The sequence below is a fragment of the Catharus ustulatus genome, chromosome 2, assembly GCF_009819885.2.
Source record: "Catharus ustulatus isolate bCatUst1 chromosome 2, bCatUst1.pri.v2, whole genome shotgun sequence".
NCBI lineage: Eukaryota > Metazoa > Chordata > Aves > Passeriformes > Turdidae > Catharus > Catharus ustulatus.
The window spans coordinates 43,134,211-43,154,544 of NC_046222.1; the positions used below are offsets into that span (position 1 = coordinate 43,134,211).

The 20,334-nt window shown below is 39.2% G+C and overlaps 1 protein-coding gene across 3 annotated transcripts in view; it reads left to right on the forward strand.

The window, feature by feature from the left end:
• Positions 1–14,705, forward strand: part of CEP126 (centrosomal protein 126) — a 42,577-nt gene extending 27,872 nt beyond the window's left edge. Inside the window, exons 6-11 of one of the 3 annotated variants that reach the window (XM_033052872.1) lie at positions 63–2,190; positions 6,888–7,012; positions 7,311–7,398; positions 7,928–8,137; positions 10,904–10,966; positions 13,462–14,705. In XM_033052872.1, coding sequence (XP_032908763.1) covers positions 63–2,190; positions 6,888–7,012; positions 7,311–7,398; positions 7,928–8,137; positions 10,904–10,956 — 2,604 coding nt within the window. In that variant the 3' untranslated portion in view covers positions 10,957–10,966; positions 13,462–14,705. The remainder of the gene's footprint in view (positions 1–62; positions 2,191–6,887; positions 7,013–7,310; positions 7,399–7,927; positions 8,138–10,903; positions 10,967–13,461) is intronic. The other 2 variants (XM_033052873.1, XM_033052874.1) reach the window with 2 other exon arrangements.
• Positions 14,706–20,334: the final 5,629 nt, after the last annotated feature.

Here is a 20,334-nt window from a genome sequence, read left to right on the forward strand (position 1 = left end):
TATTATCAGCAAAACCATATTTCTTATAAATCTGAGAGTTTGGTTTTATGCCTGTATTTCAGAATTTTCATCAAGAAGTCAAAGAAACAGATGATTCAGGGAGCCTTACGAGCCTTGACAGTCTTGAGGCTGGAGAACAAAATGGAAATTGCACAACACAGAGTGAATCATCTTTTACCACACAGTGTGACTGTGCCCTGTATGATCCAGAAAAATGCCAGACTAGGAGTAATGGTTTGCTTCACACAGATCAAAGTACTTCTAAAACTGCACATCTAAATAATTGTCTGAGAAATGTAGATTTGCTACACTACCACAACATACCTATTCATGATCTTTTAGCTAAATATAATGTTCTAACTCCTGCTGAACATGCAAACACTTCAGAAGAGGAATCATCTGCTTCTCACAGATCTGGAAAACAACCTGAAGAATTCTCTCCCTGTGGTAAGCAAAAGAGCTCTGTAAGTAATGCATTTAGTTTTCTGCAAAATATAAAAGACAGAAGCAAGCCATCTTCTGGAACAGCTAGCACATTTACCACTGGTCATCCTGTTTTCAATCCTATCAGAGCCTGGGACAGCCCTGATTCTTTTCCAGGAGAAAGAATTCAGGATCTGATGCAAGATCAGAGTTTTAAAATGACCCCACAGGAGAGAACTAAAGCAATTCAAGCATCCACTCAACCTATTGCAACATCTGTAATCTTATTTCCTAATCAGGGATGTTCCACTGGCATTCCCAGCACAGCTGATGTATTACCAAAGGACAAAAACATCAGTACAGGCTTTTCAAAAAACACCTTAAGAAAAATGACTGAAACAAAAGAAGAAAATATTAAATGTATGAATTATATTATTTCAGAAACGTCTTCATTTCGGGATGTACCAAATGCCTCCGTTCTGTTGGAAGTTAAGCAATGGAATAATAAAGGAGGAAGAGGAAATATAATTGAAACTATGTCACTTTTACCTGATACAGAGTTCAATTCTGACATTCCTGCACAGAACAAAATCTTGAAAAGTAATGTTCTTGAAAGAAAAAGAGCAAAGTTATTCAGAAGCATCTTAAAGAAGGATTCTAAATATGAACCCAGTAATTTTAAAGCTATGGTTACGGACCATGGGATCAGTTTTGGAACTCAACGTATGTCAGCTATCAGAGACAGTTTAGAACTAGCAAAAACAAAAAAGAAAAGTGCAGAAAATGAAAAATACAATAGGAAGCTAAAATGGTGCGATCAAATTGACCAGGTAATAACAGAAAATAATGAAAAATGCTATGAAAAAAGCATCACTGAAATATCTTCTTCACAGCTGCAATGTGTTCAAACTGCAAATAATGCTCCTAAGAATAATTTAAGTATTGTTGCTCAGCCTTCAAACCCCATGTTCATAAAAAATCATCAGGAAAATTCTCATATATCAAAACCAAATGTTAATACTGAAAAATCAAATAAAGAATACCTATCTCAGGATATATTTACATCTACAGGATCCTTTTCTGCTAAGAAAGCTTGGATGGTATCAAAAGATGAAACAAGTAAACCCCCAGTATGTAGCAATAATGCTAAAATCAAAGAAGGTGGTCGACTCAAAAATGAGGCAAAAATAGCTGGAAGAGCAGCATCTGTAAGAGTCCAGTCACATGGTATCCCCAAGAAGAGAAGAGGCACTATGATCCAACTGCAGTCGGCCACTGAAGCCAACAAAACTCAAAAAGCTTCAGGGAAGTATCTCGCACCTCACCCACCATCCACACCTCTGCCGGCAAACAGAAGTGTTGAAAACACAGCTAGCCTTGGGTGTCAGTCACCGCCGCCTGCCAGCCTGCAAGCTACCAGTGCTAGCAACAGTGATTTCACTGACAGGCATGTTGTGCTAGCAAGTCAGGTTTTAAATAGGATCAGTGCAGAAAACAGTGAGAATACTGCTGGTTGTGCTGGCTTGGTCACTGCCATCTCTACACCTGACTGCAGCACAGCCAAATACAAACCTTGGGCAAAAAATACTTGTTCTGTAAATAATGTTCAGGCAAGCGCCTGTCAAGATCATTCAGTAACTTGCTCTGAGAGAAGACCTGTTAACATAGAAAATGGATTACATCTCTATCATATCCCAGCAGCTGGAAAAACAAGCACCTTCTGGCACGGAGCACATTCTACCCAAGCTCCAAAAGACTCTACTGCTGGTAAGACTCATGTTTCTGGGTCTGGGGTGGGGGAATGTTCAGACAAAAGTCTTCTTCAAATACATCACAGATTTGTTTTCAGTTAAAACATCCAACCTGACATCCATTCACACAACACAGCCAGTTTTAACAGGCTTTCACCATTTGTCATTCTCATTTCTATTCCAGTGGTGCCCAGAGGCCTCTCAAACACCAATCCTCATTTCTAAAAGCTCTCTGCAATATTAAATGAAAAGGAAGTATTTTTCCTGACATTATATCCATGACAAATGAGCAGATGTGACAGGTGGTCTAAATAATGATATAGGAGGAAGTGATCACGTTTATACAAGTGAGTTTTACAAGGTAGCTAAGAGTGATAGATTGTTTTCCAACAGTCACTGCCACATGAGAGTGAAAGAAGTTTAGTTCTACTGTGTTTTTAAAATGCTGACACTGTAAATGCCTACAATTACTGAGACTTAGTCCAAATAAAATTATTAAAAACTGAGCAAAAATTAAAGGTAAGTTAAAATTAAAGCACTTCTGCCAGGCCAACTTTACTCTGCTGCAAGATATATCTGATTTATAAAGAATTTTAAGAAATTTGATGAACAATCCTGCATTTTATTAAAAATTAACCTTGGGAACAATATGAGACACAGATTGGTTGGTAAGATACAGGAAAGATGGATAGGAAATTTCTGGGAGAATAAATTTTAAGTTCCTGGGGTTTATGTTTCAATATACATTTCATGCTTTTTGATTTGCCTTGTTTGTCCTGTACAGCCTAGTTATGTTCTGTGCCTTGGTGACTGATCACATCCTTGTACTTGTAATTTCTGTGTAGTATGCTGGTTTGCTTCCTCCTGAGGGCTGCAGCTGGAGCTCCTGAAACTGTAATCCCTGCTTCAGATACAAGTAGTACTCCAAATTGTTTCACATACTGGGATCACTCCAAGGATTGGCCAAGTAACTCAAAGATACTTTCTAGCAAAATAATGAATACCCATAACTTTAAACCCCCCACATTTCTTGTTTTATCTACACAGTTTTAACTGTGGAGTGATTCAGAACAACTCTATTGTGTAAGAGCAGATGTAGGCAGGTGAATATTCTTGGCCTTAAGCGGGGGTGGGAAGAGAAAATATTATCTGCTTGTCTGTTCCAGTTCAAAGTCAAACAGATGAGTTTAAGATCTATGTGACTTAACCTATTTGATTATACATTGGAAATTAATGAAGACTTGCATTACCACACCTTGCCTCCAGCAGAGATTTTTGTCTCTTGATGTCCTTATCTGCACATCAGATCAATGAATCAGGAAATGTCCTGGGTCCAAGTTGTGCACTACTGACAGTGTCTTCACTGCAGCTTTAAATGCTACATCCCCAGTGTCACATGCCTCCAGCTCTTTTGGAGAAGAGCTGAGTAACTGCCTTTAAAAATTTATATGGGTTGCCCTCTCTCAGTATCTGCTTGTATTTTGAAAGTCTTCTTTATTTTAAATACTCTAGATAACTCTTACTGACTTGCTGTTATTTGTTCAATTGCCTGCAAATGCTCATAGACACCATAGTCTTGTCCTAAAGTGCTTGCAGTGAGACTGAATGCTGCACTGCTCTCTATTAAAATATCTGCAGAGTTCCATGAGATCTGTGAAGACTCATGTAGAAAATGTAATCTGTTATAATGCTTTGCCAAATGTACCAAAAGTGAGAACAATTGTTGTCCATGAGGATCTTACAGTAATTTCACGAATACAAGCCGCACCATTTTGACTAAGATTTTGCTCCCAAACCAGAAATGCGGCTTATAGTCAGGAGCGGCTAATATGTGAATAATTTTCTGACATTTACAACCTCAGAAGTGCCAGCCAGGGTGTCGAGCCGAGCACCTGCCAGTAAAAGCCGGCATTTCGCGATTGTTACAAATTGCTACTCTGTTGTGCCACGGGTGGAACCTGGCTGCCTGCAGGCAGCACGGGGGGCGGGGAGAGAGGAGGGAGAGCTCTCTCCTTCCCTCCTCTACCGCAGCCCAGGGGAGAGGCAGCGGGGGCCCCGTGCCGCCATGGCCGCGGCTCAGGGAGGAGGCGGGGGGCTCCGTCCCCGCCCGCCTCCGCCGCCACGGGAGCGGGGGGGGGCTCCGTCCCTGCCTGCCATGACGGGGCAGCACCGGGCTGGGGCGAGCGAGCCCAGAGGCAGCGGCTGGCCCCGAGCGGCCCCGCCGAGCGGCAGCGCCGGGCTGGGCCACCTGGCCCCGTCGGCAGCCCTGAGTGGGCCGAGCCTGCACAGCCTGAGCCGAGCCAGTAAACCCCGCCATGCCGTGGTTCTGTTACTAATTGGCAACTTTGTTGCACGCAGGTCCTCGCTGCGAACGACAGAGCAGCTTATACTCAGGTGCGGCTTATTTATGGTCAAAGAAGGAAATATTTGCCAACACCCAGAGATGCGGCTTATACTCAGTGCAGCTTGTATTCGTGAATTTACTGCAATTTAGTTTGGCTTCCAGGCTTTAAGTTGTATATCTTCTGCCTGACCTATATTATAGCATATTATTGTAGCTGGATATTAGAATTTTTAACAACTTTGTTTGGTAAAGGCTTTAAATATGTGTTTAACTTTTAGCCTGTGACAAATATGGGGCTATTTAATGCGCTTGTAGTTAAATAGCAGTAGACTGCTCAGTATCTCATTCCCTTGAAGATACTATTTATTTTGTCTTATCTGTCTCAAAGGAATCTTCTCCTTGGTATTGCTCTAGTCTTGGAAATTAATTAAATATTGATGCATACACATAGAACAACTTTTAATTCTATTTTTTTCAGAAAAACATGTGATTCCTAATATAACAAGGGAGTTCTTTTTTTTTTCTTTTTCTCTTTTTTTTTTTTTATTTTTTATTTTTTCTCATATCCAGTATAACATGATCGCATTTCCTTGCCTTTTCAGGTGCTATTAAGCACCATGTATCATGTTAAAATAATTTGCACATAACTAAATGGCAGTGTTTCAAAGCTAATGTCTCCCTTGTTGCTATTGATGGCAGCAGCCAGATGATTAGCTTCAAATATGTTTCTAGGATCAGTCCTTTTCTTTTTCTGTGAGTGATAAGAATTCTGCTTTAATGTCACTGTAATAACCAGAAAAGAAATAAAATTGTGTTTGAATCAGTAATGCAACTCTTGGTCAAATTATGAACTGCACATTAAACTGCACATGTAAATATTTATTGTGTAAATAAATAGATAATTTGTTTTCCCAAGTTTAAATCAAGTAACTCCATTTACAAATCTAGTAGTTGTGTTTACAAATAAGAATATAGTATCTCCTTGGTATGTAGATTCCTGAGTTGCACATGAAAATACTAATTTGCATCTCCAGTCTGAATGCATGAAAGTTTAATTAAGAACATAATTTTAATTTTACAACTTGATACTTCAATTTTGAAAGTGTATTGCTACACCAGACAAAACTGAGATAAGTTTGAGGTACAGTGTCTAGATTAGACCTCTCTGACTGAGAGAAAATGCTGTACAGCAGTACCTCCTTTTAAAAACTAGCACAAAAATGTATGAATTAATAAGATTTACTACAAAATGCCAAGCTCTAGAAATAAGGTTTAAATCCATAACTTTTAAACCTCATGACCTGTGAAGCCACAACTGGAATACTATATTCAGTTCTGAGCTCCTCAGTACAAGAGAGACATGGACATGCTGAAGAGAGTCTAGCAAAGAGTCACAAAGATGGTAAAGATACTGGGGCACCTCTCCTATGAGGAAAGGCTGAGAGAGCCTGGAGTATTCAGCCTGGAGAAGAAAAGGTCTTGGGGAATCTTACCAATGTCTATAAATACCTGGAAGGAAGCTGAAAAGAGGATGGAACCAGGCTCTCTTCAGTGGTGCCCACTGAAAATACCTGAGCAGTGGGTACAAACTGAAACACAGGACTTTCCCTCCAAACATCAGGAATTTTATTTTTATTGTGAGAGTTACTGAACATTGGCATAAATTACCCAGACTTTCTTGAGTCTCCATCCTTGGAGTCACTCAAAAGCCATCTGGGCGTAGTCCTGGGCAATGAGCAAATTTAGATGCATGAAATTGAAATTTGTTTTGCCATGAACATAGGGTGGGTGAAGAAAAGTGTAGCTGGAGGAGATTTTTAAAGATTACCTAAAAAAACCCCTTGCTTAGGTGGGGGCACTGGACAAGATGGCCTATAAAGGTCCATTCCCATCTCTACCATTCTGTGATTTTGTGAATCAAATAAACTTTGATTTGATTTGAACTACTACATGTTTTCTGCACACTACTATGTGATCTTGAAAAGTTTAAATCAATTAACACATAGAAAAATTTATCAACAGTGATTTATTGCATTCGACAGTTAGACTTTAAAATTATTCTCCAAATGCAATTTATTTTCTATAATATTACTTATTTGATATTTTTTATATCACAGCTCACCTTACCTTCTCCTTTTTACTTGATAAGACCACCTTGTATCTCTGTATGGACCATCTTTATTGTCTGGGACTCAACATGGGGCTTCACTTAAGCTGCTTATGTCCGCATCCAAGACAATTTAAGGAGATGAGATGTAAACATATAAATGTGGACAAGACATTTAGTCACCATTATTAGTTTTGCTACTACTGTATTTATCATGTTGTTTACACGTTTTTAGTTTACTTTTGTCTACATGTTATTTAAGGTGGTGTTCGTGTTACAAGACAAAATCAGGCTTTTGACAACTGTGAAAATAAACGCCGAGCTTTTTCAGAATGCAGAAGACAAAGTGTTGTCTCTAAAATGTGGAAGCCTACTCATCATACACAGGTTAATATAAAATACTATAAAAAATAAAAATGTTATTTTTCTTCAAAATGGAAAGAGTTTCAGGAATATCACAGATTTTTTCATTGTCACATGATTTTGAATCAATGTGCTTTGTCAGCTTGCCTTCGCTGCTAATGAAAATAATAAAACCAGCTAGAATACATCTCTATATTTGTGTACAGTAATATTTTTTCACTTGAAAACATTTGGTAATACAAAATAGTAAACAAAACATGTTCAGAAAGTAGAATAGTTACCTTGAATTATACTTAAAATAATCTTACAATATTTTTGATAGAATTTATTATGTGCTGTCCAGCTGAGTCCCATTCAATCTGCATTTGATCCGGTACAAAAGATGAAAAACGTCTCTAAGTCTGAGGAAGGTATAGTAACAAAACGCACTTCGTTTCTTTGTTATACATAAAGTAGAATGACAGAATATACCCTCTGTGTAACATGATTTGCGTCTTTTGGCATCAGTGATTTTAAGTAAAAAAGGGTAATTCTATACAGCATTATTTTTCTCTGTAAATGTAAGGTATAGCATCATATAGAAAGATATTGATGGTTTTATAAATGCATTACAATATATATTCAATTTCCATTTCATTCCTGTTTGTTTTTAAGTGTATGTGGCACATATAACTGTCTGATGTGGACAGGTATTGCTTGCTATCATTACGTATTTCCAAACTCATTAGGACTTGCTCTGGTGTTATTTGTAAGATGCATTAGTGTTTTAAATTATTTCATTTTCTAACATACCATGTTTCTTGATTTTGCCACCTTTTTCTTCTTTTAACATCAAGTTTGTGTATTTTACTGACCAAAAGTCATTAAAAAGGGTAGTTTATTTAAATGTTTACTCAAATGAGCCCTTCTCATTTGAAGTTCCACCTGTAATCTCTTCAGTTTCAGAAAGCACTGCTCAGTTTCTAGTGGCAGAAAAACTATCAAGTACACCCATTGCAGAGGGTGAAATCCTGGCAGTCATGGACCATGTGAAGCCACCCAGCCAGCCCTCACTGCTTAAAAGGGTTCTGTGTCCAGGCAGGAGTGCTCTATCCATAGAAGAACAGAAGATTTTCCAGTCTCTGGATTGTCTGAATCAAAAGCTACAAAGTAAGTTGGATAATAAAGAGAATGTTACATAATTGATTAAATAACTTTATATTATGTTGCCATAGATTTTTAAATTAAAAACAAGAATCCTGTTATCCTGTTATAAAATAGTTTCTATTATTATTATTATTATTATTATTATTATTATTATTATTATTATTATTATTATTATTATTAATTAAATTTATTATTTGGCAAACAGTATATCAAATCAGGAAGCCTTTCTTTAAGTCAATGAAATTAAAGTACAGTAATTTCACGACTATAAGGTGCACCCTTTTGACTAAAATTTTCCCCGGAACCCAGAAGAGTGCCTTATAGTCCGGTGCACCTTATCTGATGGACAAAGTTCAAAAAATTTGCCTACCCGGAAATGAGAGCTGTGAGCCATGGGGGAAGCTGGCAGGGTCATGGCTGCCAGGTAGAGGCGGGACGGAGTGGCGGCAGGCATGCCCCGGCCCCATGGAGGCGGAGCCGCCCCTCCAGAGGCACGCCCTGGCCCCGTGGAGGCGGCACAGATGGGCGGCAGCCATAGCCCGGCCCCGGAGAGGCGGCACGGAGGGGTGGCGGCCATGCCCCGGCCCCACCAGATACAGGCGGGCTTGGGGGCCCACGGCACTGCCCCTGCTGGGTCCAGGCGGGCCCGGGGGCCCATGGCTGCCGGGTTGAGGCGGGGCCTCGGCCAGCAACCGTGCGGGGGGAGCTGGGGGCGGAACCTCGCTGCAAAAAAAAAGTGCACCCTATAGTCCGGTGCGCCATATCTGATCTACAAAGTTGCGAATTTTGCCAGCTCCCGGGGGGTGCGCCTTATAGTCCGGTACACCTTATGGTCATGAAATTACTGTAATGGTGACTTTGTCTTGGTAAAAAATAATTCTAAATATGATGGGAGGTCACCTTCAGAAACCGGGTCAGCGTAACTGTAGGTGTTGTTCGTAAGAGATGTTCGTCAAAATTGTTCCTTCAAGGTGTATCAGGTACATCAGCCCCACAAGGAAATCTGTTCCAAAACTTATCCATCTTCATGTTTTTTAAATTATTTTTGCAAATTATTGCCTTCTATGTCATATAGTTTTGCAAATGTAGCCCTTTATAATGAATGGATTTTCTTACTTCCAATATTTTAAAATGTTCCTCTTCTCCATGAATTCTGAAAGGCTAGAAATAATGAGTTCTGACATTGCTGCAGATAAATCTAACTGTTTAAGTGAATATTATCTGTGCTATGATAATTATTACACTTGAAGAACAAATTTATTTCCTGAGTCTCTTGCTACTTTAGGATTTACTTTGATGAACATACAGCTCACATTAGTTTAGCACAGTTTCGGTATTTTGTGTGCTCCATCTTGTACTTGAAATCAGTGGGGACCTTATGACTTAGTCTCTTCACTGGTCTGCTTGGCTTTTTATATGGTTGGAATAACTGCTTGCCATTTGTACTCTACATGCAATTTCCTGCTCCCCTGAATTTTACTTTTTCCTTGGACTATTATCATATTAAATTTTACATGGCAATTATTTGAGTTTATTAGAGTGTGCTTTCTTAAAGTCTATTGATTTCACTTTGCTGTTCCACTATTCCTTCTGGACTACACCATTTTATGGTCAGATTACCCAAGTTTACCCCCTTATTGACTGGAATCAAACTAAACCAGGGCTTATTAAACTTCTCCACACTATCCATTTATTTCTACATTACATGGTGAATAGTCTGACTGAGGAAAAAGGCTTCAGTTTCCTATAAACTCCAAGAGCAAGATAAATGATCTTTGCAATTGTTTAGAAACTTTTTTCAGCTGTAGCTTACGATTGTTGCTCTGTCAAACAGTGGTTCAGAATTTCATTTTATCATAACCTGTGGTTATTGTTTCCAGGTAAATGGAAATGAAAAAAATACCTTTTTTACCAGAGAAATATTTCAGTATTATGTGCTCAGGTCAAGAAAATAGATATTAAAAGAGAAATATGAGCATATAAAACTAAATTTCTGTATAAGCAACAGAGACATGACAAAGAAGGGAAAGGTAAATTCAGCAAAAGAACTGGGAACAAGAACGCCAAAGTTTTCAAAGTGTGAAAAGGAAAATTGTAAGAAAAGTATATAGTAATATGGAAGAAACAGTGAAAGAATCATAGGAGTTAACAGATTGCAAATGAAGTAACTGTGAAATTACTAGTGTAATACATACTTGTACATAGTATCTCAGAAATTTAATTAGCTAGCCTAATTATTTGGGGATTAAAATTGGTTAATAGGAAGCTGGGAAATTTTACAGGTAGGCTTACAAGTAAGTACTTGTAAGTAAGTCTTGTAGGTATTTACATATCATACAAGTACATTGCTTTTCTAAACTGTTACCTTTTTGCACCCCTTCTTTTGGATTTGTTTTCACATGTTACCAAATGTAAAAATTATGTAGCTTTATGTTGGTCTTTTTAATGAATTGCAGTCGATCACTAGCCAGCCTACATCTGGAATATTTATTGCCGGAGAGTAAATGTCATTCTTCTCTCCAGCCTTAGATGTCTTTATTGATACTAATTTTTTCGTTCATATACTATTTAGGTGCAAATTTTTAAAATTAGGTATGGCCTATACTTCAGCAACTATTGATAGGGGAAATAAAACCAGTGCAAATAAATTGCATTTTCACAATCTTCATTTTCGCAAGAAAGTTTTGAGTTGAATATTTGACTGTGAATCTTGTTTTTAAGTTTTTTGTTTATATAATATTCCTTATGTACTTTCATGCTTTTTTTCAGATGTTCAAGAAGCCATTACCAGAAACCCATTTGCTTCACGTGTTTTGCAATAAGCAACCCTTAGTAAGTATTTAATTTAAATGTGTTCAGCTTTAATTTCTACAAATTAACCTTATGGCTTATTTTATTGTAAAAATATAATTGAAAATACTGATATCAATCAGTTCAGCTGGCTTGCCTTATTTTCCGTTTATGTAAAAAAATTCCCAACAAACATGAAGTTTATATTCCTGTAAACAGGCTTTAAGAGTTTATATCAGAATGCCTCATCCTCTGGCTTCATTTTCATTTTAGCACCTGAAGACACTTGCTAAGTCCAGGAAGTTCCAAGAACATCTAAGGATCAGTAGTTTAGCAGGGTCCATTTGAAGTACATATAACTCATAAATAATTTGTATTTCTTCCAACATAGAGAGAAGAGGGGTAATTATGCATGGCAGTGCATCAAATAATTGTTAATCCAATAAATTCCTACTTTGACCTGAAGATATATGATTTTCTATAAGTAATAGGTATTACCTTTCCTCAGTAGGTATTTGTATTTTGTTTTGTATATTCTAGATCTTGTCAATTGGAAACAAAATATGATACCTGGAATGTAAAGAGATGAATAGGCATATGAGTGTCTGAAGTACAAAATTTACTTTTCAAAGGTTCAGTGTATGATGCAGAAGTTAGTATTTATAATTCTATATCGTCAATCTTCTCCTGTGCTATAACTTGACATAGAAGAAAAATTATAGATATGACCATATACTTAGAAACATAGACTCATACAATTCTTTTGTTTGAAAAAGTTCTCTCAGATCATCAAGTCCAACCATTAACTCAGTGTGCCCAGTCCATCCCTAGCCTGTATCTCTTAAGTGCCACATCTACACATCTTTTAAATACCTCCAGGGATGTGGACACTGCCACTACCCTGTGGAGCATGTTTCAATGACTGACAACATTTTCCATTATGAAAATCATCCTAATACCCTATCTGAACCTCTCCTGACACAATTGGAGGCTGTTTCATGTTCTCTTGTCACTTGTCACCTGGGAGAAGAGGCTGACCCCACCTGGCCACCCCCTCCTTTCAGGCAGCTGTAGAGTGATGAGGTCGCCCTGAGCCTCCTTTTCTCCAGGCTGAACACCCCCAGCTCCCTCAGCTGCTCCTCACAGCACTTGTGCCCCAGACCCTTCCCCAGCTCTGTTGCCTTCTCTGGACACGCTCCAGTCCCTCAATGTCTTTCTTGCAGTGGAGCCCAGAATTGAGCACAGGATTGGAGCTGTGGCCTCAGCAGTGCCCAGCACAGGGGGAGGTCACTGCCCTGCTCCTGCTGGCCACACCACTGCTGATCCAGGCCAGGATGCCATTGGCCTTCTTGGCCACCTGGGCACACCCTGGATCATGTTCAGCCACTGTCAAGGGGCAACCCCAGGTCCTTTTCCACCTAGCAGCTTTCCAGACACTTCCCTCTGTCTGTAGCATTGCCTGGGGTTGTTGTGGGCTTTCTTTAACAAAAAATTTAAAGAAAATATTCTTTATTCATAAGGCTTTTGCAACTTTCTGAATTTGAGACTGAAACACCCCAGGAAGCATCCCAGCTCCTAAATTCAAAATGATTGGCTGGTTTTGAAGTGGGACTGTGAAAAGACCACAGGGCATCAGTGCCTTTTTTCTTGTGAATCTCAGTAATATGTGTGACTTGGAACGTCAGCTTCCTTTCTTCTGCATCCTATCTTATAAATGTAGTTGTTTATGGCTAAACAACTTGTAAATTTTGCTTTTTTTCTGAACAGTTACCTTTATTGGATCTAAGTGTGTTTTAATAATTTAATAATAATTTAATAATTTTTTGAGCTTTATCTCTGGTCCTTCATGGTCTGTCCTACATTAAAAAGAAAAAAAAGGGAAACAAGGTTGTTGTCCTCATCAATGTATTTCCCTGGCTTTCAGTAGACAGAATTCTTTCTTGGCTGATTGATCCATGGAAAAGCTTTCTCTCACTAATTCATCTACAAGACTTTTTTCATGAATAAGATAGAAATGCTAGATATTGCTCAGGCTGTCCAGTCTCTGAAACTGTAAGTTCTCTGATGGATATTTAAGACCCTTCTTTCATTACAAGTATATACTTAAAGATTGAAACAGGTGTCCAGCTATAGATATACACTCAAATCTCAGCCACTGATTTGGAATTCTTCTTGATGATAAGAATGAACTGTCATACAAGTACACAGCTGCAGAAAAAGTACAGATGAATGAGATTTCATCAAATCTGCTAGGAGAAACAATGGGGTTTTAAATTTTTACTTGGCCAAGAAAACAACCTGTTTCAGCTCTTCTTGTTTCAGAGTACCCAAATAAAACATGGATATTTACTCAGTAATTTCTGTGAAGAACATTGTACTCTGTAATACCAACCTCTAAATTCAGATGAAGGATGCAGTTGTTTATAGAATAGAAAACAGATCACATGATACCATCAAGTGATGTTTCTTGAATATTATACATAATCACATTTCTGTTTATATACATGCATATCTCATTATCTTCTGTTTTATTACAGAGTATTCAGCAATGCATGGCCTCCCCTTGGGTGAGCCCTGGAATAGCCTCACAGCAGTACCAGAGTACCTCCAGCTGGCAACCCACTGCAGTTGTACAGGAGACACTGACATTATTTGCTACAGGGTCTTGTGGCTTTATGTACTTTATATGCAGTGTGTATAGTGTTTGACACTACAAAATTAGCAACAAAATTAAGAAGAAAGCAGAAACTCAAATAATGAATGTCAATTGACTGGTAAGCATTTTTAGGATAATTAAGTCTAGTTTATTCTGCACTTTATTGTAAAATCAATTTTTTAAAACCCATCTGAATTGTTATGTCAGTTCTGGATTAAAGGCCTTTTGTTAACCAGAATGATACCTAAATCTGTGAAGTTACTTAATTGCTAAGAAATAGTGACTTTTTAACTTCTTTTGCACTTCCTCTGCTGTTTCAATAAAAAGTAGATAAGCATTCATAGAATCATAAAATCAAATAATAATTTCAGTTGGAAGATCATAGAGTTCAACCTGACACCACCATGTTTACTACTAAACCAAGTACTCAGGTGCCACATCCACATCTCCTCTTTTTAAAAACGAGCAGAATCAGTTGATAAGTTTAGGCTGTAATTAGCTGCAAGAAGCAATAAAAACAATTTACAAAATCTCTTGATTTATATCTCTGTATTAGAGGCCTGATTTTCTGTTCATACCTACACAGTAGCAATTGTAGGGTTTGTCTAGGGGGTTAAGCACTCCTGTACTTCCACCAGAGCTGTGCCTCACCCCCACACAGTGTTACTGCTACTCTTTGAAATAAAATGTATGGAAGCTTAGGAGGGCCTTATTTCAGGAGTGGACTCAGTGCCATAACAGTGCAACAGTGCAACAACAGTGCATGGGAACATGTCCCCCCATGTAAAGACTGGTATTCTATAAACGGAATTCATCTTCCCAAAACAAGCTCTTAAATGATCATTTGGCAAAAAACTATTTTAAAAACTTTGTTTTCCCCATCATACCAAGATCATCATATCATTGTCATTAAGTGCTGCCGTTGCTTAGGAAGGATCCAGCCTGTAAAAATAAGAGGAAAACATGTGCCCATCATAAGAATGGACAGTTTATCAGGGTTTAGAGCTACCTGCTGGTGCATTGTGTCAGCCAATACTAAGGTTAACTACATATAGCAAATAGCAGACTAAATTTTACCAAGAGGGTTTAGGGAAAGATTGATTTTTTTTCAATAAAATATTTTGAAGAATGGAATAATAAATAACAAATAATAAATTATAAATGATAAATAGTAAATAATAAATGATAAATGATAAATAACCTTTCTCCTCTAGCTAGGCATTACAACATATTTGGAGGGAAAATCTGGTTTAAAGGATCTGACTTCAGTCTGGAGCCTATTAAGATAAACTGTCTTTAAACATCCAAATTTCAGAAACTTGGTTTCTTATGACTACTGTTGCCATCTGTTCTGACAGTTCTGCCAGAAAAGGGAAACTATAGCTGACGTTCACATGCCTAAAGGATTTTGATGTGTGTCAGTACTTACTTGGTCTTTGGTGCTCAAATAAATGAAGAATTCCCAGCCAAAGGCATGAGACAAACTAACAAGGAGCATTTTGAGTTGGAACTCAAAATTGGTTTGCCTGAAATACTAAGCCCTTACAGCTCTGTTTGTCAGCAGTCCCCTGCGACATTCCAGTATGGTGAGGATTTCATATTTAAGTAGCGGGGGAAGGTTTCCCCACAGAGATTAAGACAGGGAAAAGCAAATAATCCAAATACCAGAAGCCATGGTAGTGGCTAGTCAGCAAGCCAGAGCAGCAGCTTAACCAGGTTTCTTCTCCTGTTAATCAGTTTAGGTGGCAAAAGTAAAGCCCACGAGTCAACTTCCTCAATTACATGAAGACATTCTTTCAAAAGCAGGTACCTGCATTTACATTTCCAGGAAAATAATTTCAAGTTAGTTTTTTGATTCAGACTTACAGGCTTCAACCCAAACGTAATAACCTTGTTTCTGAGGTCACTTTGGCTCTTATGACAATAGTGGAGTATAATTTTTGTTTAGGTGTCTAAACGGAGTGACCTTTGGGTATCAGGAATGTACATTATGAGAGCAGGCCCAGAGGCAGCAGCTAGATTCTGAGCACTTGTGAAAAGCAGAGCAGAGCCTCATGAGGGTGTCACTGACAAGCAGCTTCCCAAGCGCAGACATGGCCAGGAGAGGGCCAGGGTTAGAAAAATAGGGTGATGTTAACACAGACTTTATGCCCCATCAGGCCTTTACAGGGTGTGAAAGCACCCCTACCCTACCAAGGTCCACCTTTTTTCTCCATCATCTGTGTAGTGGGCTCCAATGCTGCCAGGAAGAAAATTATCTACTTCTCTATCTGGGAGGGCACCACAGCCAATAGCCATCATCCACTCCAGCACCTGCAGCTAGGCTTTAGGATGGCAGGAGCCAATGTGCCTGAGACCTACCATTGGCATTGGAGGCAGAAGTGACAGGCACGACAGGGTGTGGATGTGAGAGATAGGTGCAGCTACAGACACATGGGGACTATGACAAGACTTCAGTGCTGACAGGGACAGGCAGTGAGAAAAGGACTGGCTGGGAGGCAGCTGGGAGTTCTGAACAAGACTCTGGTTCTCTTTTCTCTTCTGGAACTTTCTTCCAGCCAGGGTCATTAGACAGCAGGGTTCCTTCCCTATGCTCATTAATAAGGTCTTGGCAATAGCAAGAGCTGCAGTGGTAATTGGTGGGAAGAGGGGGACTGGGAGAAGTCAGAGACCCTTCTTCTCCAGCAACTGCTCCTGGTCAATTGCTTTAACGGGAAAAAAAGCAAATTCAGCTATGAGATTCACAGGCTAAAAGAACTTCAGCCCTGTGAAGGCAGAAGGCCTTTGCAGAACCGCTACTGATACTTGTAAATGACATTTCAAGCACTTTGAACACTGTTTTGCAGCCGAAACAGGCACAAGTCAACTCTTATGGCAGTGGGACAACCAAGGCGTAAAATTTCATCAGTGAACACTACTGTGCTATACAACCACAGGCTGCTAGGAGGGTGCTTCAAAGCATTTGAGACCAAAGGGCTATGCCAAAATACGCATATGCCTGTGTTAGGCCAGTATATAGTATACAAGTCTTGAGTTGTGTGGGAGGATCTTTGGTAAAGTCCCTGCTGGGAGGAGAACCTGACTGATACTGTCAAATCCTGCAGACACAACAGTACAAAAGAAACTGGAAATGCACGGGCAGAGTCCCATCTAAAACATGGCTGGTGGTGCATGGCAATGACCAGACTTATTTCTCACCAAATACACTAAAATACATCCATTCCATCAAGTAGACAGGAAGTGTCATACCCTTTTTTCCTCATCATAATATGCATAAGCATCTGGCACATGATGATTCCTTCTCTAATACCATTGCTTTTATAAGAGAGAATTCACCCAAACTGAATTTGAGCCCCTATAACTGGAGATGACTCCACAATATTTTTACAATTGTACTTCAAATCATAGCCATGTGATTCCTTCAGTATTGAATATAAATCCCAAACCAGCAACAATGGTGGCAGTGATCCAGGGTGACCGAAGTATCTGTGGGTGACACAAATCTACATATAAAGTTTCTCTTATTGTATATATTAATTTTGTTTGGGGTTTTTTTTTGAGAAGGAAGCAATTGTTTAACATTTGTATTTAGTCTCTATCTAGTAGCTTGTGCTCTTTCAGAGAAACAAAAAACAAAAAAAAGAAGGAAAGAAAAATTGAAAGAAAAAAGAAATTTTGAAAAAGGGGAAGGGGAAGGGGGAGGGTGAAAGGGGATGAGAAGGGGGTGGGTGGGGGAGAGGGAGGGCAAGGCAAAGGAAATCACTTTCTTATGCTTTTTATTCAATTTTCAGCAATGTTTTTATTTTGTCTCCTTACTTGTGCCATGATGAGACTCTAAAAGATGGTGAATCTCTTGAAGGTTGTACCATCCTACAGTTAGGTAAAAATGCCATTAGAATGGACCACTGTCTGTTATTGAATGATCCTTGAAGTGTTGTGCCATTAAGCAAACTGAAAAAGTGAAAACGTATGTTTCTAAAGAGGAAATGCTGCTGAAATAATTAATATTCAGAGTTTTCTCAAAGAAAAAAACCACTAAAGTTCAAATATTTCTGTTTATATTTAAAAGTTTGACTTTTCACTTCAAGATAAGGTTTTGAGACTAGCTTATTAAGATGACCCAAAAGCTATGTGAAATGTTTTGTTTCAGGTCCACTGAAATATTTGGTAATTTCTTGCTTGTGAAAATTATTTCCCTTTCTGATTTCTCAGTTTTGCCATCTAATAAAAAGCAAAATTTCTACCATCTACTCAAGAGGTCTGAACTCTGTTCTCAGCTGTAGGCAAAGGGTTTGGCAGTGGGGAACATGGCCTTCAGAGTTCGTTTGGTCAGAGTACTCCTGTTATTCCCTCGTGGTTATTTACACTGCAGCACTGATTTCTGTGTTGTCCAATCAGCCCATGCCCATGGTCTCCCTTTGGAGAACAGAGCTGTTTGGGGATACAGGGGGTAGGATGATATTTACACAGAACTTCTATGATATCACTCTTAACAGCAGGCAGAACTAGGGGCACAGAACACAGGGTGCTAAGGGTGAATTTCTTTTGTTTCCTGTAGAATGAGTCCTACCAAAGGCAAGAGGTGACTTGGTTGGCAGGTTGTGCATTTAAGTTAAGTGTTTAACAACCTACATTTGATGGAGCTGAGGAGTGAGCTTGGGATTTCCTAGACAGCTCCTAAACCAGTAATAAATTGGTAAGCCTTTCCCCATTTTCTTGGATTGTTAGAAAGCTGGATGAAAATGTGAAAGCAATCATGTCCTTCAGAGCTCTTCAGATGACTCAGGGTGTACCATCCACACCCTGTGACTAAGTCCCTCTCTCTGTCTGTCTCAGATTGTGAGAGGAGATCGTTCTTTCTTCCTGAAGCAGAATGTGCTGTAAGGTTTCCTGGGATGGCAGAGAATTCATGCACACAGTGCGCCTTTGCAGACAGAACTAAACCTTCCAACTCAATGATCTTATTACACATGTGCGTGTGTTTTATAGACGGATACAGTTATATAGGGTATGCATAAACCAATTTGTTTTCCTTAGTAATGAGCACTGCTTCTGACAGTGCTTTTTTCTTTTGTTTTAAGATTCCACTGTAATGCATGCTTCTGTATTGTTGCTGCAAAAATGCCCTGCTGCAAGCAGGGGCATTTGTCTTCTTTCAAGGGGGGGTTGTAGACCAAATATGGCCCAGGCCTGTTTGATAGTTCTCTCGTAAATGAAATGATGACAATCCTCTTATGACTAGGAAACATTCCAGAGCTGGAGTGTAGGGTTACACAATGGTACAGTGTCTTGCCCCTGATTTATAATTTGAGAAGCAGATTGTGTTCAGACAGAATGTGAGTTGAACAATGAGGTTTCTAGTCCTGATCTCATTAACAGAGATTTATACCAAGAGGCTATTGTATCTTGTTCTTTTGCTTTGCCATGCCAGCAAACATTCATAAGGTTATTTTAAAAAGAAAGCTTCTGTCTCACACTTAGGTCAGAAAGTTCTCAGGAAAATAGCTAGTCACATACAGAGTGGCCTAAATCTGCACTCAGCTAAGGCTTATGTTTCTGGCCTTAATAAGTCTCAGAATGATTACTAGATGAAACATCAATCTTATTACATGTAAAGATTTCTGGAGACGTGGCTTAAAATGCCTTTTCACATATTTATGTCTGTTCATGTTTGAGTCACTCTAAAATAGCTTAATATTTGCAAATCATTTATAATCACCAAAAGAAGGTTCTTCCAGTGCAGAAGAACCAACAGAAGGTGAAATAATAACGACATCTTTCAGAGCTACTTTCCCTCCTGCTACCCCAGAACCTCTGTGCTGGGAATGTGCTCTTTGTCGACAGCCAAGCAGTCATTGTGCATCTGGAAGAAGATGTACAACACGTTAATTAATGTTTCAGTAATGCTGCCAGGCAATTTGGCCTGATCACCAGTAGAAAGAAAATGGAGGTTCTTTTCCACACTCACTATGCTAGAAAATAGACTGGCCTGTCCGTATACGTTCACAACACAGCTCTGAAGCCTGCAGACCAATTCTGCTCAGAGAACCTCAGCAGGAGGCTGTCTCAGAATGTCACAGCAAGACATGAAGTCATGCAGAGCACAGCAAAATCCAGCATGGCTCTTAGGAGATTAAAGGGCACTGTATCTGGAATACAGGAGGCATCTGGCTTCAAAGTGCCACACAGCTGTCATCACCACTTTCTCATACTCATGTGAAACATGGACAGCTTATCATTATCATGGCATGTGACTTCCCAATTTCACCTGCACTGACTACTGTGCTGTTGCTGGTATAAATAAGCACTATTAGCCTGTTATTCAAGGTCCTGTCAAATATCAAGTGCTGTAGTAATACTCTCGTGAGCTGTGTTCTCCCAGACAACTGATGCACGTCAGATGAGAGGCCCCTCAACCCCAAATCTGATGGCCAGTTTCCACATATTAAGCACCTGAGAGTAGGTGAGGAGACGGCAGCAGAAATGTGTCAGGCAAACCTTCAGATGGTAGCCAGCTCCACATCACAGAAAACTGCTGCTAAATAGCATCTCCTGTTGCAAAGAGCATGGATTGGCCAGACTGCACGTAGAGAAATGCTCTGCAGTACAGGAGCATGGAGGACAGAGGATGTTGTACAGATTGACAGCACATCTTTGGTGTGTTCAGTTTGTGCTGTGACAATAGGACCCAGTAAAGGCACAACAGCTGAGTCTTTGCATGTTGAACGAACAGCAACAGTCATCCCTAAATCCC